Here is a 22136-nt window from a genome sequence, read left to right as displayed (position 1 = left end):
GTTGATGATGATCACATCAAATGTGTCAACATTCATTTTGGTAACTCCATTTAAAAGTAGATTATACCAGTAGTTTTCTACCTAATCCATTGCAAAAAATCACATATTTTCCTCATTAATATGGCCACATATGTGTCCATAAACTTACAAACAGAAACATTACCAAATGATTAATATTAGAGTTGAATTTCAGTCCTAGAGATATACTACAAACTCGGCCCATATTTCTTTTTTTTTTTCCTGAACCAATGATTCACTCTGTGACTTCTGGCTATTGGCTAAGTATTATTTTGCTAAGCCAATCCAACTTTAATGTTGAGTAAAATAATTAAGAATTCTCTGAAATAATTTAGTATTCAAATCTCTCAATTTCAACCCTTATCACACACACACACACACACAGAAAGAATAATATTTCATGATTAAGTTAGTCTTTAGAATTTTTTTGTGAAATTTAAGAATGCCTTATTATATATAACCTACCTTTATGTCTTGCCAGATATCGTCCAAGCAAAAATATAGAACACAGAGTGACAAATACAACTACAGCCACAATTCCTCCTATAAGAGCATGATCAGGGCCAGTCTGGCCAGCCAGAGCATTGGGATCTTGAAAAAAGAGAAAAAAACCTTGTTTTAGTTAGTGTGATTTTAGACATAGAGTACATATCTGCATTAGAATGAGTTGTTTTGGAAAGTAGCACATTAAAATAAAGTTTTTTTTTAACATGTATTACACCAATAATCTAGTCAACAGATATTGGGGGTATAAAATTTGACACATAAATTACCATTGCCACTGAGTTTACATTTTAAGGGAGAGACAGTAAACAAATACACATATGTGATTTTGTACAATTATATGCCTTTTCTTTCTCCTCTTCGCCACCTGAAAGTATGTGTATTTTTAAACGTGACAAACACAACTATATCATTTAAAAATACGATTATGCATAGGAAAGGCTGGGATTAGAGATTATAACAATTACACAAATATGCAAATATTATACAAATATTATTATTTTATACAGATATTATTTAAAGCTGAGAAAACTGATGAACTCCCTAAGGGAGAGAGTCTAGATAGAGAGGAGAAAATGTCTGAAAATTGAGACCTGAAAAGTTCCCACATTTAAAGTCTGACAGAAGTTGCTTCCAGCAGAGAAGACTGAGACGGAGAGAAAAGTGGGGTGGGAAGAGATCCTGGCGAGCAAACAGTAATTGATTAAAGGAAAGATCTTTTTTCTAAGGAGAGGGGGGTGTTACAAGCTGTGTTGTATTATCGACTGAGGACGAAGATGAATACTCAACAATGAGGGTTAAATGTCTGTTGCACTTGTAGCTTTAAGGGAAGTGGCTGGCAAGATTAGACTGCTGATATACTTTCACGTTCTGCTTTTGTTAAGATATTATAGGAGAGAGTTGAGCCTAGTAGAGGATGGCCAGTTTTCAAGCAGAAATAAAAAGATCAAAGGAAGCTCAGATGTGAATACTTAAAAGTTTGGAAAATCAACTATTTATAAAAGTTGCATAATAAGAGATAAAACTAAATGAAGTTTTGAGCAACAAAATATACTAAGGCTCAGCTCTGTGGCAAAGGTCAGATTGAGTATACTGCCTACCATCCAGGGTCCATTGTGTGCATAGCTTCAGGAGAGCTGCATACAGTCTACAATCTACAAGAGAGTTTCAGAGGGAAACAGGAAATAAATAAATTAGGTCTGGCAATTCTGCTTTCAAAAAGTCTTGAAATATGGTTATAGGTACAAGAATCTGACAAATAGATTAGGAATCTACTTTGTTTTTAATGGAACTATTGTGCCAAAGAAGCATGTGCCTAGTTAGAAAAGAAATAGAAAAGTCTGGTAATTGAAACATCAAAACCTTCTAGATTACCAAATGTGGTGAAAACAAGAAGTGGCCTATAAGACCTGTGTAGTCCCCATGACAGCATATGACCAAACACCCACTTCCAGTGTGGCCACAGAGCGTGACTGACAAGGCTGAACTTCCTGTAAGATAGACTTGGAGGAAGGTAAAAAGAACGATCAGAAGAGAAGCTAGTTTCTTTAGGGACTATAATTGTTGCCAAAGCAAAGGGAACTTTTCATGCCAGTCTGAAATATTTTCATAATTATTATGGATCAGTGACTACTCCGTGTTTCCCGTTATTCCTCTATTTCCAAAAGAGAGCATTTATATTAAGAAGGGCTTTTCCTGGAGCTTTCCTGGTAGCTCAGCTGGTAAAGAATCCGCCTGCAATGCAGGAGACCCTGGTTTGATCCCTGGGTTGGAAAGTTCCCCTGGAGGAGAGTGTGACAATCCACTCCAGTATTCTTGCCTGGAGAATCCCCATGGACAGAGGAGCCTGGTGGGGCTACAGTCCATGGGGTTGCAGAGTCGGATACAACTGAGCAACTAAGCACAGCACAGGGCTTTTCCTGACTGTTTTATCACTGTATTTTGTACATGGGGTGGAAAAAAGCATTGAAACTTGTGATTTGGTTCATTTATCCCTGAGTTAATGCATCCAGAGATGATAAAGATAATTGTGCGTATTTGAGGACCTTGGTCATTGAGTTGGGTACACTAGTTTGATGAGACTCTAGGTTATCTCTTTGGACAGGGTAGGGCAATGTTTTATGTGAGAAAAAGAAAGTAAAAAATATTTGATGATCAGATGGCTATTATGTGCAGAGATTTCTAGTTGATAATAAATTTGCTTTCTTTTTCAGTCCACAGAGCTAGACATTTACCAACTTCACTGGCAGTTGCATGTTAACCATATGATTTGTGTTCTAGACAGGTGAAAGAAGACCCAACTAATAAAAGTCTCTCATATGTAACCATCCAGGGTGATAGCAGGAGGTAAGAGTTGAAAATACGAGAACCACAAGAATAAGTCAGGCCATAGGTCACTGAATCTCCACTGGGATGAAAATTGTTGCCCAACTAATAATATGGGCATCATCAGACTGCTTGAGGGGAAAAAGAAAAGATTTAGTTTCAAATACTGAATATTAAAAAAAGTAAAATTGTTATAGCAACTATTGTTAATTTAGCATTCTATTATATACAGGAGCAAAAAATAAATCTGCCATGCATCTGAATACCCTATTCCTAGCTTAGATATATCAGAATCAGTTTCAAATTCCACCTCCTGCTCAAGTTCCCAAATACAGTTCAATTCAGTTCAGTTGCTCAGTCGTGTCCAAATCTTTGTGACTTCATGAACTGCAGTACGCCAGGCCTCCCTGTCCATCACCAACTCCCGGAGTCCATCCAAACCCATGTCCATCAAGTCAGTGATGCCATCCAACCATCTCATCTTCTGTCGTCCCTTTTCCTCCTGCCCTCAATTTTTCCCAGCATCAGGGTCTTTTCCAATGAGTCAACACTTCGCATCAGGTGGCCAAAGTATTGGAGTTTCAGCTTCAACATCAGTCCTTCCAATGAACATCCAGGACTTATCTCCTTTAGGATGGACTGGTTGGATCTTTGCAGTCCAAGGGACTCTCAAGAGTTTTCTTCAACACCACAGTTCAAAACATCAATTCTTCGGTGCTCAGCTTTCTTTACAGTCCAATTCTCACATCCATACATGACCATTGGAAAAACCATAGCCCTGACTAGATGGACCTTTGTTGGCAAAGTAATGTCTTTGCTTTTTAACATGCTGTCTAGGTTGGTCATAGCTTTCCTTCAAAGGAGTAAGCGTGTTTTAATTTTATGGCTGCAATCACCATCTGCAGTGATTTTGGAACCCAGAAAAATAAACTCAGCCACTGTTTCCACTGTTTCCTGATGGGACCGGATGCCGTGATCTTAGTTTTCTGAATGTTGAGCTTTAAGCCAACTTTTTCACTCTTCTCTTTCACTTTCATCAAGAGGCTCTTTAGTTCTTCTTCACTTTCTGCCATAAGAGTGGTGATATCTGCATATAAATAGTCATAAATTATGTCCATTTTATTTGCTGAATATCTGTCAGAACTGAGCACCTTTTTGGGAGCTGAGAAATCGCTCTCGCTAGTGCATCTGTATCTGTCTTCTTTCCTGAAGATAAGTTCTGAGAAGTGGTATTGCTGGATCAGAGAATGTAAGCATTTTAAAAGTATTTTGATAAACATTGCCAAATTACATTGCAGAAAAACTGTATAAATTCATCCTCCACCAATACTACATGAATTCCCATATAGTTTTAACAGCAGATACTCCAGGAGGTGCAGTGGTAAAGAATCTGCCTGCCAATGCAGAATACGTAAGATATGTGGGTTCAGTCCCTGGGTTGGGAAGACCCCCTGGAGAAGGAAATATCAACCTGCTCCAGTATTTTTGTCTGGACAATCCGATGGACAGAGGAGCCTGGCAGGCTACAGTTCATGGGGTCACAAAGAGTCAGACACAACTGAACACACACATACTATAATTAAAGAAAATATTGTCTAATATAATATTGAAGTGTTATATATTTAGCGTTATTGAATTATAATTTAACATAAATGTGTCTAAATATATATATTTCCCACATTACTGCACTGATTTTGTACTATTTATGAAATCTATTTTCCATTCAAAATTTCTATTTTAATGGCTCTCTCCAAAAACAGATGAACCTTTTAAGCAGTTTATTTTTATATACCTTTATTTTATGGTCTTTTCATCCATAGATACATCTTATAACTTTATGTAATCAAATCTATCAAAGTTTTGTATTATGATGTCTGACTTGTGGATCCTGATTTAAAATGCTTTTGTCATGATAATATTATACACATAAGAATTTCTTTTATCATCTAACACTTATTTTATTTTAATCTATCTAAAATGTATTTTGGTCTGTGATTTGAGGATGAAGCATACAGTATGACTTTAATTCTTCTGTGACAGACAGTTGTATCCCACATTATTTCTTTCATCAATATTTTTGTCACTTACCATAAACTAAATGTCTACCTATTTTATGTGTTTCTGCATATTCTTGTCTATTTTATGTGAGGGATTTATATATGCAATCCTATGCTAATATTGAAGTTTTTAAAAATCAATTTGCTGTCTTGGAGAAGAAGTCTCAGGTCAGAATATTTTTGCAAGAAACAAAAATACAAGAGATTGCTTATTGGAATTTTTCTGATTTACAGGCAGATTTCTTTTATATGGGCTTCCCTGGTGACTCAGTTGGTAAAGAATCTGCCTGATATGCAGGAGACCCAGGTTCACTCCTTCGGTCAGGAGTTTCCTAGAGGAGGAAATGCCAACCCACTCCAATATTCTTGCCTGGGAACTGTCATGGACAGAGGAGCCTGGTGGGCTACAGTCCATGGAGTCACAAAGAGTTGGATATGACTGAGGGACTAACACTTGCACTTTCATTTTTCCTTTTATATAGTGCATTTTCCAGGATCATGGTATGACTCTTTAATTATTTAAGTATTTAGTGGTGTCTTTTAGTAAATTGTATAGCTTTATGATACAGGACCTACATATTTTTGTTAATGCTATTTCTCATTTAAAAAATACATTTTCAGTATTTTGAAAGGTTTTAATATTTTTAAATGTTATTACTTTTTCATTAAACTCAAGCCTTCTTTTTATTCCATTCATGGTTTTGTACTCTGTTTTCTAAAGCATTATAACTAGTGTTTGTAAAGATTATATTTTTCATTTTTATTTCCTCACCATCAAACTTACTTAGCTTTATATATTATTTTTCTACTGAACTAGTTAGTACTTTGTGAAAAATAATGACAATTACATTCTGATTCTGATGGTCTCAGAAATGCCTCAAAAATTTAAATAGACTGGCCGCAATCCTCCTTTTGACATTGTTTACTATATTTATGTCAATATCTATAATTACTATTACAGTTTCTATTGATGCAAAATTAGATAAAAAAATATATTCATATCATCACCCCTTGATCATATGAAGCACACATCTTGTCAAAAGAAAATTTCATGATGACAGCATTTTTGATGCTTGAATATCTGAGAATTATTGTATTGTCAACAAACACTGAACTGGCTAAAGAATCCCTGGTTTTTATCTTTTTGAATTAATAATAATGAAAAACAATTTGTCAGTGTTTTGACAATTTGTTTTGACTCTCTTTCTTACTAAATAACTCTAAAATCATTTGCATTTATCTTGCTTCCTTCTCCTCCAAGATAAATCTGAAATTGTTGACTTTTTTAAGTGACCTGCATTTTTCACATTATTACTGTTGCAATATTTGGGTTTTGCTCCATCATATTTGGATATTTTAGCTGAATATATTTTGTAGTTTGTCTCTAGTCAGAATTTTGCTTTGCTTGCAAGCATACTTTTTTATTAAAATGAGCTAAGATCATTTGCTTTTGACCTATGAATTTTTTTTGCTACTCTATTTTTGATTAACAACTGTTCTTTCCTTTTCCTTTCTTGGAAAATTGAATGACACACTGGTAGAAACTCCAGCAATGCCAAAAAACCCTCAAACTACCGCACAATTGCACTCATCTCAAAGCTAGTAAAGTAATCCTCAAAATTCTCCAAGCCAGGCTTCAGCAATACATGAAACGTGAACTTCCAGATGTTCAAGCTGGTTTTAGAAAAGGCAGAAGAAACAGAGATCAAATTGCCAACATCCGCTGGATCATCAAAAAAGAAAGAGAATTCCAGAAAAACATTTATTTCTGCTTTATTGACTATGCCAAAGACTTTGATTGTGTGGATCACAATAAACTCTGGAAAAGTCTGAAAGAGATGGGCATACCAGACTACCTGACCTGCCTCTTGATAAACCTGTATGCAGGTCAGGAAGCAACAGTTAGAACTGGACATGGAACAGCAGACTGGTTCCAAAGAGGAAAAGAAGTACATCAAGGCTGTATATTGTCATCCTGCTTATATAACTTATATGCAGAGTACATCATGAGAAACGCTGGCCTGGAAGAATCACAAGCTGGAATCAAGACTGCCAGGAGAAATATCAATAACCTCAGATATACAAATGACACCACCCTTATGGCAGAAAGTGAAGAGGAACTAAAAAGCCTCTTGATGCAAGTGAAAGAGAAGAGTGAAAAAGTTGGCTTAAAGTTCAACATTCAGAAAACTAAGATCATGGTGTCTGGTCCCATCACTTCATGGGAAATAGATGGAGAAACAGTGGAAACAGTGTCAGACTTTATTTTTCTGGGCTCCAAAATCACTGCAAATGCTGATTGCAGCCATGAAATTAAAAGAGGCTTACTCCTTGTAAGGAAAGTTATGACCAATCTAGATAGCATATTAAAAAGCAGAGACACTACTTTGCCAACAAATGTCCATCTAGCCAAGGCTATGTTTTTTCCAATGGTCATGTATGGATGTGAGAGTTGGACTGTGGAGAAAGCTGAGCACTGAAGAATTGATGCTTTTGAACTGTGGTGCTGGAGAAGACTCTTGAGAATCCCTTGGACTTCAAGGAAATCCAACCAGTCCATCCTAAAGGAGATCAGTCCTGGCTTTTCATTAGAAGGACTGATGCTAAAGCTGAAACTCCAATACTTTGGCCACTTCATGTGGAGAGTTGACTCACTGGGACAGACTCTGATGCTGGGAGGGATTGGGGGTAGGAGGAGAAGGGGACAACAGAGGATGAGATGGCTGGATGGCATCACTTACTCGATGGACATGAGTTTTGGTAAACTCCGGGAGTTGGTGATGGACAGGGTGGTCTGGCGTTCTGCGATTCACAGGGTCGCAAAGAGTCTGGACACGACTGAATGACTGAACTGAACTAAACTGAGAAACTCCATATATTATGTTGCGTGTATGTCATTCCCTCCTTCCTATTTGAAAAATAATTTTACTAATTTTATGTTTTGCTTTATCATGTTTTCCAGGCTTATTATCTGTTTAGATGATTTTACTATCAGAATTTTTCCTTATTTCTTTCTAAAGGATTTTGTTATTGATTGACTTTGGTTTAACTACAACATCTATTTAATATCACTCTGTTCTTACTTACTAGATATTTTAGCCAGTTTTATATGATTGACAATATAAAGTGATAGTTTGACAATATTTTCCTCATTTTAGTATAATAATTCTATTTAAATATTTGGGAAAATGATTTTTCTTGGTGAGCATGTATTACTTCTCTTATTGCACTCATTTTTCATGGGATGCAGATTGAATTTTAAAATTCTGTTTACACATCAATGCATTTTCTTTTCTTATTTTCACTCTTAATGTTGACATATTCAGAATAGAGATTCTCTTTCCTGAGACTGGTGTTCATTCCTGCTCAGTTGTAATGCCGTGGACCACTGCAGCTACAAAAAAGATTTTTGTAACTGATAGATTAGTCATATGACATCTGTACCTAGTGAAAGGTTTAAAGAAAGATCCTTGAGATGTAGATCAGTCTTGGTGAAAGATTTCATTGATTTTATACACTTTTGCTTAAAATCTTCACTTTCATAGTAAAGTTTCAGATAACATATAACCCATCACCCCTTTTTGTACAATTTATGCAAAGAAAACTTGATAGATGAGAATTCACTTTAGATCAGTTAAAATTTATTATGTTCAGTATTGAATATTTTCACATGCATTTATATAAATAGAAATAAGGCAGAAAAAATCATGATATTTATATATATTTGACCCCACTGATGAGTGTTCTGCATGTATAATCTATAAAAGAAATATTTCAACCATTAGCATTCATCTCATAAACAGAATAAATCAACATACAGTCCTAGGATTTTTAAGATTTCAAAGCTAGTATAGTCATAGAGACTGCTACTTTGCATGTCTACTTGTAAATGTAGTTTTTCAAGCTAACACTTTTGGTTGTGCTCTTTATTTTCCCCCCATAACTGTTAGAACTAAAAGTCTATCCTTAATTTCTGGTTTTAGCAACTGAAACAAGTGATTGAGACTGAGGACCAGATAAATATCACTTGAACAAGGCAGAGATAATATATAACATAAATGGCTAAGTCTCAGTGGGAATCTCTTCTACATCCTTTCTCTCATCCCTCTCCTACTGTCATAGCAATAAAAAGATGAGGTATAACCTTCTGAAGTTTCTGTATAGGTTTCAGAGTCTGTATTATTACTCAGATAAAAATATCCTGTGTCTTTAAAGACCATTATTCATCATCAAGCATTGACCTGAAGACTTGCTGGAGTTAGCCTGTTAACATGGGAGTCAGTAAATTCCAATATATTTGGCAATATATTAGAAATATTTTCTACTCAAGACAATGCACAGAACGTGAATATTGTGGAATTAAAACTTTCTGAGGAGTAAATCCCTGATGGTTCAGTGGTTAGTACTTCATGCTTCCACTGCAGGGGGCACTGGTTTGATCCTTGGTTGGGAACTAAAATCGCACAAGCTGCTCAGTAGAACCAAAAAAACCAAAAACAAACAAAAACTTTTTGAGCATAAAATCTTTCAGTTAGGGTTACGGAACTTTCAATAGAGGATTCCAAAGAGAAAATCATGTTAAACAACGATATTTGTGATTAGTAATTTCTGATATTTAGAAGAGTAGCTGCTGCTGCTGCTAAGTCACTTCAGTCGTGTCCGACTCTGTGTGACCCTATAGATGGCAGCCCACCAGGCTCCCCTGTCCCTGGGATTCTCCAGGCAAGAACACTGGAGTAGGTTGCCATTTCCTTCTCCAATGTGTGAAAGTGAAAATGAAAAGTGAAAGTGAAGTCGCTCAGTCATGTCTGACTCCTAGAGACCCCATGCACTGCAGCCTACCAGGCTCCTCCGTCCATGGGATTTTCTAGGCAAGAGTACTGGAGTGGCTTGCCATTGCCTTCTCCGTAGAAGAGTAGAAAATAACCTTAAAGTATAGTTTTATTTAACAATCGTAATATGGAGAAGTAATAAATTATGTGGGGATTCCAAGGTGGCTCTAGTGGTAAAGAACCCAGCTGCCTATGCAAGAGACTTAAGAGATCCTCAGGTTGGGAGAAGATCCCTTGGAGGAGGGCTTGGAAACCCACTCAAGATTCTTGCCCGGAGTATCCCATGGACAGAAGAGCTTTGAAGGCTACAGTCCTCGGGGTCACAAAGAACCGGACACAACTAAAGTGGCTTAGCATACACAGCATGCACTAAATTATTTAATTATATCTCTAAAATCATTGCTGAGGTTTTCTACCATCATGTATCTGGTCTGTCATGTTTTATTTCTATAAATAAGAAGTGAAAACACTAAAGAAAGAATACCTAAGTTTCCAAGGTCAAGCAAGGAGAAATTAAAAACACTGCACACTTTTTAATCCAAGTATTAGAACTATTTTATAAAACGTATTTTATTATACATAATTTTTCATTTTAATAAAATGGTAATAGAAATGAAAATTTTATGTAAATATTTTAAAATTAGGTTCTGAGACCATTTTTAAAAGAAAATGATCATCCTTATGTAGTAAAATAAATATTTTCAAAGCCAAACTTGGATTATCAGTTATAATTTTTAAGCTGATAAATCTTTAAGGACATACACTATAACAAGCATGTTAATTCATCTCTTTGTATTTGTCTTTGTAAAGAAATTTTTATGTTTCTTTTTTTGCTAAAATCTAATAAATACTAACTACAAAATTGTTTAAATGTCAGAGTTCAGGAGTGGTATTTAATTAAATATTGAAAAATAAAGTTGGAAAAGCTAGAATGACCAGAAAATGATAAATTAGTGAGGAGAAGCAAATGCCTCTTATGCAAAAGTCACCAAATCTAGTTTCCTAGTAACAACTACCAGAGCCATGGAATGTCAAGACTTAAAACCAGAGTAGAATAAATTCAAGCAAAATATAATACTGGAATATATTATAAGAGTCGCTTGAACAATAAAGCCAGTTCAGCTCATTTCAGTCACTCAGTCATGTCCAACACTTTGCGACCCAGTGGGCTGCACTACATCAGCCTTCCCTGTCCTTCATCATCTCCTGGAGCTTGCTGATTCATGCCCACCAAGTTGCTGATTCTATCCAACCATCTCATCCTCTGTTGTTCACTTCGCCTCTTGCCTTCAGTCTTTCCCAGCATCAGGGTCTTTTCCAAAGAGTCAGTTCTTCCCACCAAGTGGCCAAAATATTGGAGCTTCAGCTTCAGTATCAGTCCTTCCAATGAATATTCAGGACTGATTTCCTTTAGAATTGAGTGGTTGGATCTCCTTGCAGTCCAAGGAACTCTCAAGATTCTTCTCCAGCATCGCAGTTCAAAAGCATCAATTCTTTGGCTCCCAGCTTTCTTTATGGTCAAATTCTCACATATATCTCACAATATAAGCGACTTTTGTTGATATTTTATGTTTGTTTTGGAGTTTATGTGTGCTCGATCATTCATTCATGTCCTACTTTTGTTGACCCCATGGACTATATGGCCCACCAGGCTCCTTTGTCCATGGGATATCCCAGGCAAGAATACTGGAGTGGATTGCCATTTCCTCCTCTGGGGAATCTTGCAGGCACAGGGATCAAACTAACATCTTCTGCATTGGCAGGCAGATTCTTTACCACTGAGCCACCTGGGAAACCCTATATATTTCCAGACTTTTCCAAATCTATTTTCCATCACCTTAAATTTTCACATAATTCAACTGAGCTAATACATGAAAAACAGTATACTATAGTTTCTGTATTAGTGCAGGCTGTAACTATATTATACTGTTTTTCATGTATTAGCTCAGTTGAATTATGTGAAAATTTAAGGTGAGGAAAATAGATTTGGGAAAGTCTGGAAATATATTTTCATCCCCAGCCAATGGCCTACAGACAGGTAGAACACCTAAGACTGCACAGATCAATTCCTTTATGTGACCTACACGTAATACAGTTGTATTAGGTGTTGCAGTGAGTTACATTACAAACCTTGCCCTCTCTCTGCTCACACACCAGTTTCATAATGGTTAAGATGCAGTGAGTAATGTCAAGAATATCAGATGAAATCAGAATTGGGGTGACACTGTTGTATTATGTTGTACACAAATAGAAAGAAAGTGGTAAATGAAGCAGAAAGTCAGTGAAATTTTTTCAAGTAGAAGATATTGCTCACAAAATCCTGGACTTACAAGTTGCTTACACCAAACCTCAGAGAACTTTCTACTATCAGATTGACTCTGGGCAAGTTTCTTAACCTCATCTTAGAATGTGAATATTTCTTATTTTCTAGGGTTGTCAAAGACTAAATGTGCTATTTTGCGTGAAGGGCTTAGAAGGATATCCTACACATTGTAATATAAGCACTGTCTAAATGCTAGTTAAATGCAGGAGAAGAAGTTGGAAAGTATAAACTTCTGTGTAGAAAACTATATGTTTCTTTTTTCGGTTTTTAAAAAGATTTTTTTAGGACTTTGACTCCATGCAGTAATGGTGAAGCATTCTAAGCTTCTGAATGTTTGAAAGATGGGGGGATAGGAATAGCAGAAGATTTGTTTAACATGAGAGAGTGGGATAAAATGAATCTTATGGGAGTCTGACGATGGAGGATTAAATGAGAGAATAATTTATTGAATATTTAATCTGTGCCAGGTTCTGTATTGCAAATGGCTTATTTTAGTCAATACATGTAAAATGTTGACTTAGAGACTCACAGTTATTGTGACTATAAAGATTGATAAACTCTGGAACAGCTTGCCTAAGCAAGTTTTGAGATTAACTTTTAAAGAGTTTTTTGAAATTATTATGAAAATTAGTTTGTAAGATGTGTCAGATGACTCCTATTTTGAGAACAAGAGTTTGCTGAGGTAATTTTTCCTGGCATTGTATCTTTTCACATCATTTCATCCTCTTTTCTTCTGTCATGAAGAGGAATTCAATACCCACCCATGCTGAATGACCTTCCTGCTGGCGCTATTTCTTCATTCAATGAGATATTCTTCTTTTCCTTTGGGTATGTGAAGTCCGAACAACAGTGAGCAGTCCTCATGCCAATCAGCCATGAATTACTTCATTCAGAAGCTTTTTATCTTGAATTAATTCACTTACTTTAGTTTTATCTTCCCCAAAAGATATAAGGCTTCCTGAAGATAAAAGTTGGGTCTTATAAAAGCAAAGAGAAACTGAAGAGACCCTTGATGAAGGTGAAAGAGGAGAGTGAAAAAGCTGGCTTAAAACTCAACATTTTAAAACAACAAGATTATGGCATCCAGTCCCATCACTTCATGGCAAATAGATGGGGGAAAAATGGAAACAGTGACAGACTTTATTTTATTGGGCTCCAAAATCACTGCAGATGGTGGCTGCAGCCATGAAATTAAAAGACACTTTCTCCTTGGAAAAAAAGCTATGACAAACCTAGACAGCAGATTAAAAAGCAGAAACCTAACTTTGCTGACAAAGCTCTGTATAGTCAAAGCTATGCTTTTTCCAATAGTCGTGTATGGATGTGAGAATTGGACCATAAAGAAGGCTGGGCAACAAAGAATTGATGCTTTTGAACTGTGGTGTTGGAGAAGACTCTTGAGAGTCCCTTGGATAGCAAAGAGATCAAACCAGTCAATCCTAAACGAAATCAACCCTTAATATTCATTGGAAGGACTAATGCTGAAGCTGAAGCTCCAATCCTTTGGCCACCTAATGGGAAGTACTAACTCCCTGGAAAATACCCTGATGCTGGGAAAGATTGATGGCAGGAAGAGAAGGAGGTGACAGAGGATGAGATGGTTGGATGGTTTCAACTCAATGGACATGAGTTTAACCAAACTCTAGGAGACAGTGAAGAACAGGGAAGACTGGCTTGCTGCAGTCCATGGGGTCACAAAGAGTTGGACACAACTGAGTGACCGAGCAACAACAACAACATAATATAGTTGGAACAGTACTTTTACACTGTTCTTGAAACCAAGCAAATTTAGTGAGGAGAGGATAATATTCAATACTTACACTGAATTCCAGACAAAACTGAGATCTTTAGACACCAGTTTGTTCTGCTGACCAATAGAAGGACACTCTCATGGTATTAAATTATGTGTTTAAATATAATAATTCTGCTACTATGTAAATATTTTCGAGATTAGTGCTTAGCAATAATGACCCATCTAGATTTGTACTTAATACATTGGATAATTTGATTCTAACATAAACTAGAATATTGTCATGCACCTAAGATTCTACTTTCCCCTCTTTAAATATAATAGTGATGCTTCAGAAAGAGGGTCATTATAGTAAAACATTAAAAATAGTTATACATAATTTATGAAGAAAAAATATACTGTCCTTTGGCAGTATATGACTTTGGGAAATTCCTTGGCAAAAAATAAATTGCCATATTCACTCAAAGTTCATCTATTATTTTTAAATTTTATGTACAGTTACTGTTTCTGACAGAAACACTTAAGACAAAACTCTGAAGGTTATAAAACATGAAAATATATTGTTCTTTGTGTGTATAGTGATTTATACATACTTTTTTAAACTATAAACAATGTGTACTCAGACTCTAAATCCAAGAGTTCTAAATTAATGCTACATCATACAACAGGTTTTCAATAATAATAATAATAAAAAATCCCAGCAAGCCCAACACTTAGCCTTTCACCTCATAAAAGTTTATTGTGCTATAAATTTCTTTGCATACTAAGCTCATAAACATCAAATGCCATCACTTGATTCTATGTATTGGTAGCCCATAGACTTCCTAGTCTGAAAGTTTTGACCATAATTATAAAGTCACTGTTTTGTTTTTATGCTTCATTTTGAATTTGGTGTTTCAAGATTGTTTTGCTTAGAGATATAATCGATTTACAAAATGTTTCAGCAAGTGAAATGTGACTGTCAGAGGTGAGGTGTTGTTATATCCTACAGTAATTTCACACATTAAACAATAGGTTTCCTCTTCTGAAGATTACCCCCTCAAGATCCAGTCCTCATTCGTTATGACTTACAGGTTTCCCAATTACACAACAACTGATTTTATTAGCTTGCTATTATAAATAGTTAATAGTGTTCTAGGCCTGCACAAAATATCTACTTGAGTAAAATACTTCATCTATCCTTGAATTAAAAATGTAAGTAGAAACTTTCTCCATATGTGATCATATTTTTGGATAAAGTAAGTTCTAGCATAATTCTCTTCACTTTGCCAGTCTTTTTTCTCTGGTGAACCGAAGATAATATTTCCTTAACTACTTTGAAAGAGGAACATTTTCAACTCAGAAGAATTTTAGCAATCCAGAGAGGACTCTCAATCAACGGAGTAATATAGCTAGTAGGACCAGGGAACTTCACAAAATGCTTCACTTCTTTTAGCACTGACATACAAAAGGGGAGAGAATTTGCCAGAAGGAGGTTACCTGTGTGAGAACATAATGGAGGTGAAGGAGAGGAATGGTTTTTAAGGTTATACAAGTGATCAAAATGGGAACAATGTAAGTTTTGAGGTACACATGGAGTTATTTGCTGCTTGAAAAAGTCTGCTATATTATCCATTTTTAGGCATGTCATACAGAATATAACTTACCTTCATAAGACAATAATTTCTTTCAAGATCAGAGAATATCTGAAATAGTATCAGACTCAGAACCATAAGTTTGACCTTCTAAGAGTTTCAGTTTTACATTTATAAGTATATACACCTGCTCTGCCTTCCTCAAAGAGTCACTATTAAAATCAGCTAATATGGAGTCTGTACATATAAGTCACATCTAATAAGTGGGTAGCTCAGTTGGTAAAGAATCCTCCTGCAATGCAGGAGACCCAGGTTTGATTCCTGGGTTCTGAAGATCCGCTGGAGAAGGGATAGGCTACCCACTCCAGTATTCTTGGGTATCCCTGGTGGCTCAGCTGATAAAGAATCTCCCTGGAATGTGGGAGACATGGGTTCAATCCTTGGGTTTTTGAAGACCCCCTGGAGAAGGGAAAGGCTACCCACTCCAGTATTCTGGCCTGGATAATTCCACAGACTGTATAGTCCATGGGGTCCCAAAGAGTTGGACATGAATGAGCAACTTTCACTTTCACATATATAAGTAAAATAATGAGGTTAGAGACTGTAATAAATAAGGTTGCTCCTGCTAAGTCACTTCAGTCGTGTCCGACTCTGTGTGACCCCAAAGATGGCAGCCCACCAGGCTCCCCCATCCCTGGGATTCTCCAGGCAAGAACACTGGAGTAAGTTGCCATTTCCTTCTCCAATGCGTGCAAGTGAAATCGCTCAGTCATGTCTGACTCGTAGAGACCCCATGGACTGCAGCCTACCAGGCTCCTCCGTCCATGGGATTTTCTAGGCAAGAGTACTGGAGTGGCTTGTCACTGCCTTCTCCGAATAAATAAGGTTAGAGGCTGTTAAAAAAAAAAAAAAAAAAGCTTGTATTTTGTAATTTTATTCTTTTTCAGGAAAAAATGTACTCAAATTTGGTCTACAGTGTCCAATTTCTTCTATATTTATGTGATCTGAAGAAGTTGCTGTTTTGTTTTTATTTTGTTGCCTATATTTTTCTAACTTGAAACTATTCTGCCTTCATTCTCAACAATACTTAACTCTTTGCATACCATTAGTCTCAGCCTATATGCATAAGATGAGTAAATAGGAACAATAATTAAGAAGGAAGACAAATGACTAGTATATGACATTGGCATATTTCTATTTTGACAATGTACTCTGCCTGGAGAATCCTATGGACAAAGGAGTCTGTTGGGCTACAGTCCATGGGGTCGCAAAGAGTCGGACACAACTGAGTGACTAACACACACACACTCTGCAAATCTAAGAGGATGACAAAGTATTTTTCGTTCATGCTAGGTTGCTTCAGCTGTGTCCTACTCTTTGTAATCCTATGGACTGTAGCCTGCCAGGCTCCTCTGTCCATTAGATTCTCCAGGAAAGAATGGGTTTCATGCCCTCTTCCATGGGATTTTCCTGACCCAGGGATTGAACCTGTGTCTCTTAAGTCTCCTACATTGAAGGCAGATTGTTTACCCACTGAGTCACCTAGGAAGCCTATTTTTAAGCAGACTAGAGGTTAAATAAATTATATGCCATGATTTCTGTAGAAAAATAAAATCTTGGCAATTACATTTCTTCTTAAACTAAACTAACAACAACAAAAAAGGCAGGTGATCTGCTGATAATTATGTGAAATATACTTCCAGAGGAAACAACCCTAATATGACAGGTTTATTTTTTTTAAATACTTACATCAATATAAAGAATAAATGTTTGACAGTGAGAATGTAATGCTCAATGATATTCTAAAAAGTTAATTCTGCGCCAATTGTTTTTGATATCTATCCATATGCAAGAACAATTGGGATGGAATAATAAATCTATAAAATGGTGGATTAAACATGTTTTAACATGTTTATTTTTATGGGCCAATACACTGGAAAAATAATATCATTGCTACTAAATAATTTCCCATTAGAATCAACAGCTCTAAAATGTGTATGTCAATATCAATAGTCAGTCCAGCCAAAACACTTCATGTTACAATTTGTGATTGATCATTCTAGTGACAATTATAATAATAGTCATATTGATTGTGTGCATATAAGATTTTAAACCCATTATAAATGGCCATTGAACCAGTTTCTTGGTTACAAAAATGAAGAATATGAACTAGTCCTCTATATTCACCATTTAGGAGAGACCATCACATAACACTGGGAAAGTCTTGTGCATATTCTAAATATTAAAGTCTTTAGCTTATTGGAATCTTACCTTATTTTTTAAAATATACTAAATCATGTTCAAATAGATAGTAAATCTCTCCTTATTGGTCCTTTATACACTCTCTGTGTGACCAGTATATTACCAAACCTCTCTATGAATCACACAGAACTTTTGTGTGAATTTTATGAGGTAACACTCCGTTCCGTTCCGTCGCTCAGTCGTGTCCGACTCTTTGCGACCCCGTGGACTGTAGCCTACTAGGCTTTCCGTCCATGGGATTCTCCAGGCAAGAATACTGGAGTGGGTTACCATCTCCTTCTCCAGGGGATCTTCCCGACCCAGGGATCGAACCCAGGGCTCCCGCATTGGAGGCAGACGCTTTAACCTCTGAGCCACCAGGGAAGCCCTGAGGTAACACTAGTTCTTAGTAAACAAATGTTAATGATAATTATTGTCTTTTATGGGACAGGTGTTTACTAAGAACTAGTGTGAGGTAACACTAGTCCCATAAAAGACAATAATTATCATTAACATTTGTTAAAAACATTACTTTAAATTTGTAAAATATGAGTTAATTTTATCAACAAGTCAATCTTACCATATAGTTACTAGTCTTATACTAAATTTAGTAGATTTATTAGATAAATGCTCTTTTCATTACAACTTGGGTAATAAGCTCCAAATGGAAAACAGAACTTAATGCAAGCTCAATTAGACTTATATGAAAGTATCTTCAGAGGAGGAGAAGTGCTAGCAAGAGGCTATATCGTGACTAATAAGTACTCAAAATTGTCTGCCTGACTTATGGTTATCTAAACAGAAATTCTATTGTGAACACATTGCCCATGTTTCAGAGGGATTGCTTTCTAGAGATTCCTCAGTCTGTTGTGTTCTCTTCTGAGATCACTTCATGAGGAACTGGAAGAAAAATGTCAAAGATCAAGCATCACTGAGTTTTATCCTCATCCCATAATTCAGAATTTATTTTCCAAAATGGCCAGAGTTGTAAATGGTGGCTAAATTTGGCAAGATTACAAATAAACTACTTAGATCCAAAAGGTAATATAGAGAAATATGTTTAGAGTTCAGTCTATTGATTTAGAAGAAAAGTTCAGTTTCTTAATTTAATTGGTGAGTTACAGTTAAAAAAATACTCAAATATATCTCAAATGTTATAGAAAGCAATTCAGAATGTCACTTATTATTATTGGATCTATTGAGTAGACTTACTTGAATAGAACAAAATTGAATGAGGGCTACATCAAACTTAGTAATTTCTTCTAACATGAATTTTGAGAAAAATATTACTATAAAACTTCAGTGTAGTTAACTCTTACAGCTCTGGCTCCATTGTGCATGATTTATATACTTTATAACTGTCAGGAGTTGCTCTATCCTCACTATCATTAATAATTTCATAATCAGATTGTTAGCTTGCAGATCTCGACACTGATGTAATGGCAGAAATAGTTGTTTTCATGTTTGTGGATAAGAAATAAACTCCACTGTTCCCAAAGTGAATAAAAAGAAATGAATAAAAACATACCATGCGTAAGTTATGATAATGCCTTCAGTTTAAGCATACATGAAATTTGCATGTTTTATGAATTAATGAATCATGATTTTTTTAATTTAAGAAACAAGTGTGCAAAACAAAACTAACTAAATTAACAAATTCTTTAGAGAAGATCAAATATGAATGAGTAGCAGATATGCCTATAAAATCATTCTGCTCTTACAAGTTAATATGAAGTATGATTATATGTAAATTTTGTCCTACATTATTGTTAAAGATACTGGGTTTAAATCCCTGTTATGCATAAAATGTAATTATTCATTTTAGCAATTATTTCACAGCACTTGTGGTCCAAGCATACTAATGAAAACCTCACTGAAAGCTCTGAGATAAATTTGCTGAGGTCATTTAAACTAAGCTGAAGAAAACTTTAGATGGAAACATTAAAAATATCCATACTTTATATTATAAATGATGTCTTACGGTCATAAGAGTAGATTTCTAAACTATTTTCAAAGTGGTACCTAATACATAAGAATTTCTTAGAATTTTAATGACAGAAGTTTACATCTTTCCTCTACTTAAGCAATACCCATACAATTTAGAGGAAGAGATTAGGCTCTTCATTATCATTAAACATAAAACTTAATCATTAAATATATAACCTAAAATAAAACATATTCTAATGTGAATTGAAATCTAATGTAGCCATAATTATTCTCCCAAATTTAGTATAATTGTTTGTTTCTATAATAAGTAGAATGCTGTTTCATTTCCTTCTTCCTGCCTTCTCCATATAAAAGAATTTATTCTGCATTGCTTTACCAGAATTTGTTATTCACCAAGATTCAAACTGCCTTCCAAGATAACAAGAAAACAGCAAGATATCAAGAAACAGCAAAGAACTAAGTTATTTTCTCAAGGTCATCTGGTAAGGCTACAGACTGCTCAACAACAGAATGTCGCTTCTTCATTTTGTTCACTGACTCATCAATGCTTTTTAACTTTATATATGAGAAGAATTTTCAGTATATGTTACCTGTAAGATTTTATGTTACTGTAAGTATAAAAAAGGGGAAAAATGAGTCTTAAGAGAGTCCTTTACCAAAGATAAAATAAAAATATGACACTAAATGAATCACCATTTCAATTACATATTCTCTTACAGTCAGAGAAGCTCAAAGTGGATTCAGTCAAGTATGGATTGAATGATCTTGAACAACTTACATACTTTACTCTCACTGAAACTTGGTTTACTCTTCTTTAACTATTATCTTTACTGATCATCTGTCTTGTATTATAGAATTATTGTGAAAATGAAACAGGTTTTGACTTGGAAAGTTCTTAGTATAGTGCCCAGCACAGAGTCAATATGTATTAGTCTTGTTTATGTAATTGATACTTTTCAAGATCTACCCTAATTTGGGATGATAGTAGTGATTTCAATAGAAATGAGTGACCAAACGTAAAGACATTCTAACCTGAAATGTGAGATGATAACAATAGCTGTGGTGTATACCATATTGGTTAACAATGAAAAAAAAAAGGATAAATTGATAAAAAGATAGGATAATTTTGGTTTTTAGTTAGCATTTTAATTAGAATTAAAAACTCCTGTGAAAGTTTATTAGGACAATAGTAATAACAATTAATATAGTTTTGATCAAGCTATACAATTTTTTAATTCATTTCAGAATATATATATGATTTAATTAGCTAGTTCTCATTTTAACTAGCTATATCATCATATATAATATAACAATTATTTTTAATAATCATCTCTTTATGGATTTCAAAGTATTAACTACATTTTTCCCTTGCAAAACATCAGAAATATATTAGAAAGTGCCATATTTTCTGTGAAGACTTTTGAAAGACTCTGTTTGTGTGTGTATTTCTTTTTTTTAATTCCTTTTCCTGACTTTCAATATAACATAACTGTAATTTGAATTTCCAAATATAAAGAAAAATTTAATGCTAATCTGAAGTCTTCCATTACTCCCACCCTCCAATAACCTCTATCTACTTTTTAAAGTTATATATTTCAATGTTTTCTATACATAGTGACATGGTTCAGTGATACTTATTCATGTTTTTGTGCTATGTAAATATACTGAAGTAGAATAGTCAAGATTTACTCATTCAGGATTAAAGTTTTTCTGTCTAGAATTTTCTTAGATAAAAAATTCTGAGAAGTAGGTTTTGGGATAGCTTCCTTTTCCTACAGCTAATACAAAGAAAACCTCATATACATTTATGTCCACTACGATTTAGTGTTACATATATTCAGGATCCTGGGCTTGGGGTTAGAAATGTGAGAGCATTTTACTTCAACATACCTTGGTTTGTGCTTTAATTTTTTTGTTAAGACATTGGCCATATAGTCTTTATATTACATTGTGTTCTTACCACTTGCTACTCAATAGAGGGAGATGAATTGGAGTAACCTGAGTGAAAGGTGAATAAGTGATATTCTGGACTGATCAGGAGTCCTTTCTTCATGTTACATATGTTAACAAAGCTCTTACTTTGTCTTACTTCCTTGAGGTACAATGTGATTTGTAGCAAGACTCTAGTCTAGGCAGTGATAGATGTTAAATTCTACCCAGAGGGTCATGGCTACATCAGTTTGCAACTGACAAATTCATTTCCTAACTTCTCTTGAGACACTAATAAGGCCTTGAATCAAAGGTCCAGTGTAATTACCATGTGTATTTCAGATTAAATAAATGTGATAAAAGCTTCCATCTGGCTGTTGATCAAACATGTGGGGAGATGCTGATTTCCAGTGACATATTGCAATATGTCTATTGTAACAGTCCCTAATGCCTTCCTGTAAATGACTTGCATTTGGGACTACTTGACTTAGGCAGACAGAAATATTATTCACTTCTTAAGTGCTGCCCAATGGGAGTTTCTGAGATGTCTAATCTTACACTTGTTAAGGAAGATATTAAGAAATAATGGAGCCATGTTTATTTTATTAAACAACAATTGTGCTCAAACTATTTGAA

General features: G+C 35.1%; 1 protein-coding gene across 1 annotated transcript in view; it reads right to left on the bottom strand.

The window, feature by feature from the left end:
* Positions 1-22136, bottom strand: part of CADM2 (cell adhesion molecule 2) — a 302491-nt gene that overhangs the window by 7930 nt on the left and 272425 nt on the right. Inside the window, exon 7 of the mRNA XM_088836187.1 lies at positions 484-609. Within this exon, the coding sequence (XP_088692313.1) occupies positions 484-609 (126 nt within the window). The remainder of the gene's footprint in view (positions 1-483; positions 610-22136) is intronic.

The sequence above is a fragment of the Moschus berezovskii genome, chromosome 1 (genome assembly GCF_049115385.1).
Source record: "Moschus berezovskii isolate FMDL1 chromosome 1, NW_MosBer_1.0, whole genome shotgun sequence".
In the NCBI taxonomy this organism is placed as follows: Eukaryota; Metazoa; Chordata; class Mammalia; order Artiodactyla; family Moschidae; genus Moschus; species Moschus berezovskii.
This window is presented reverse-complemented; position numbering and strand designations above follow the sequence as displayed.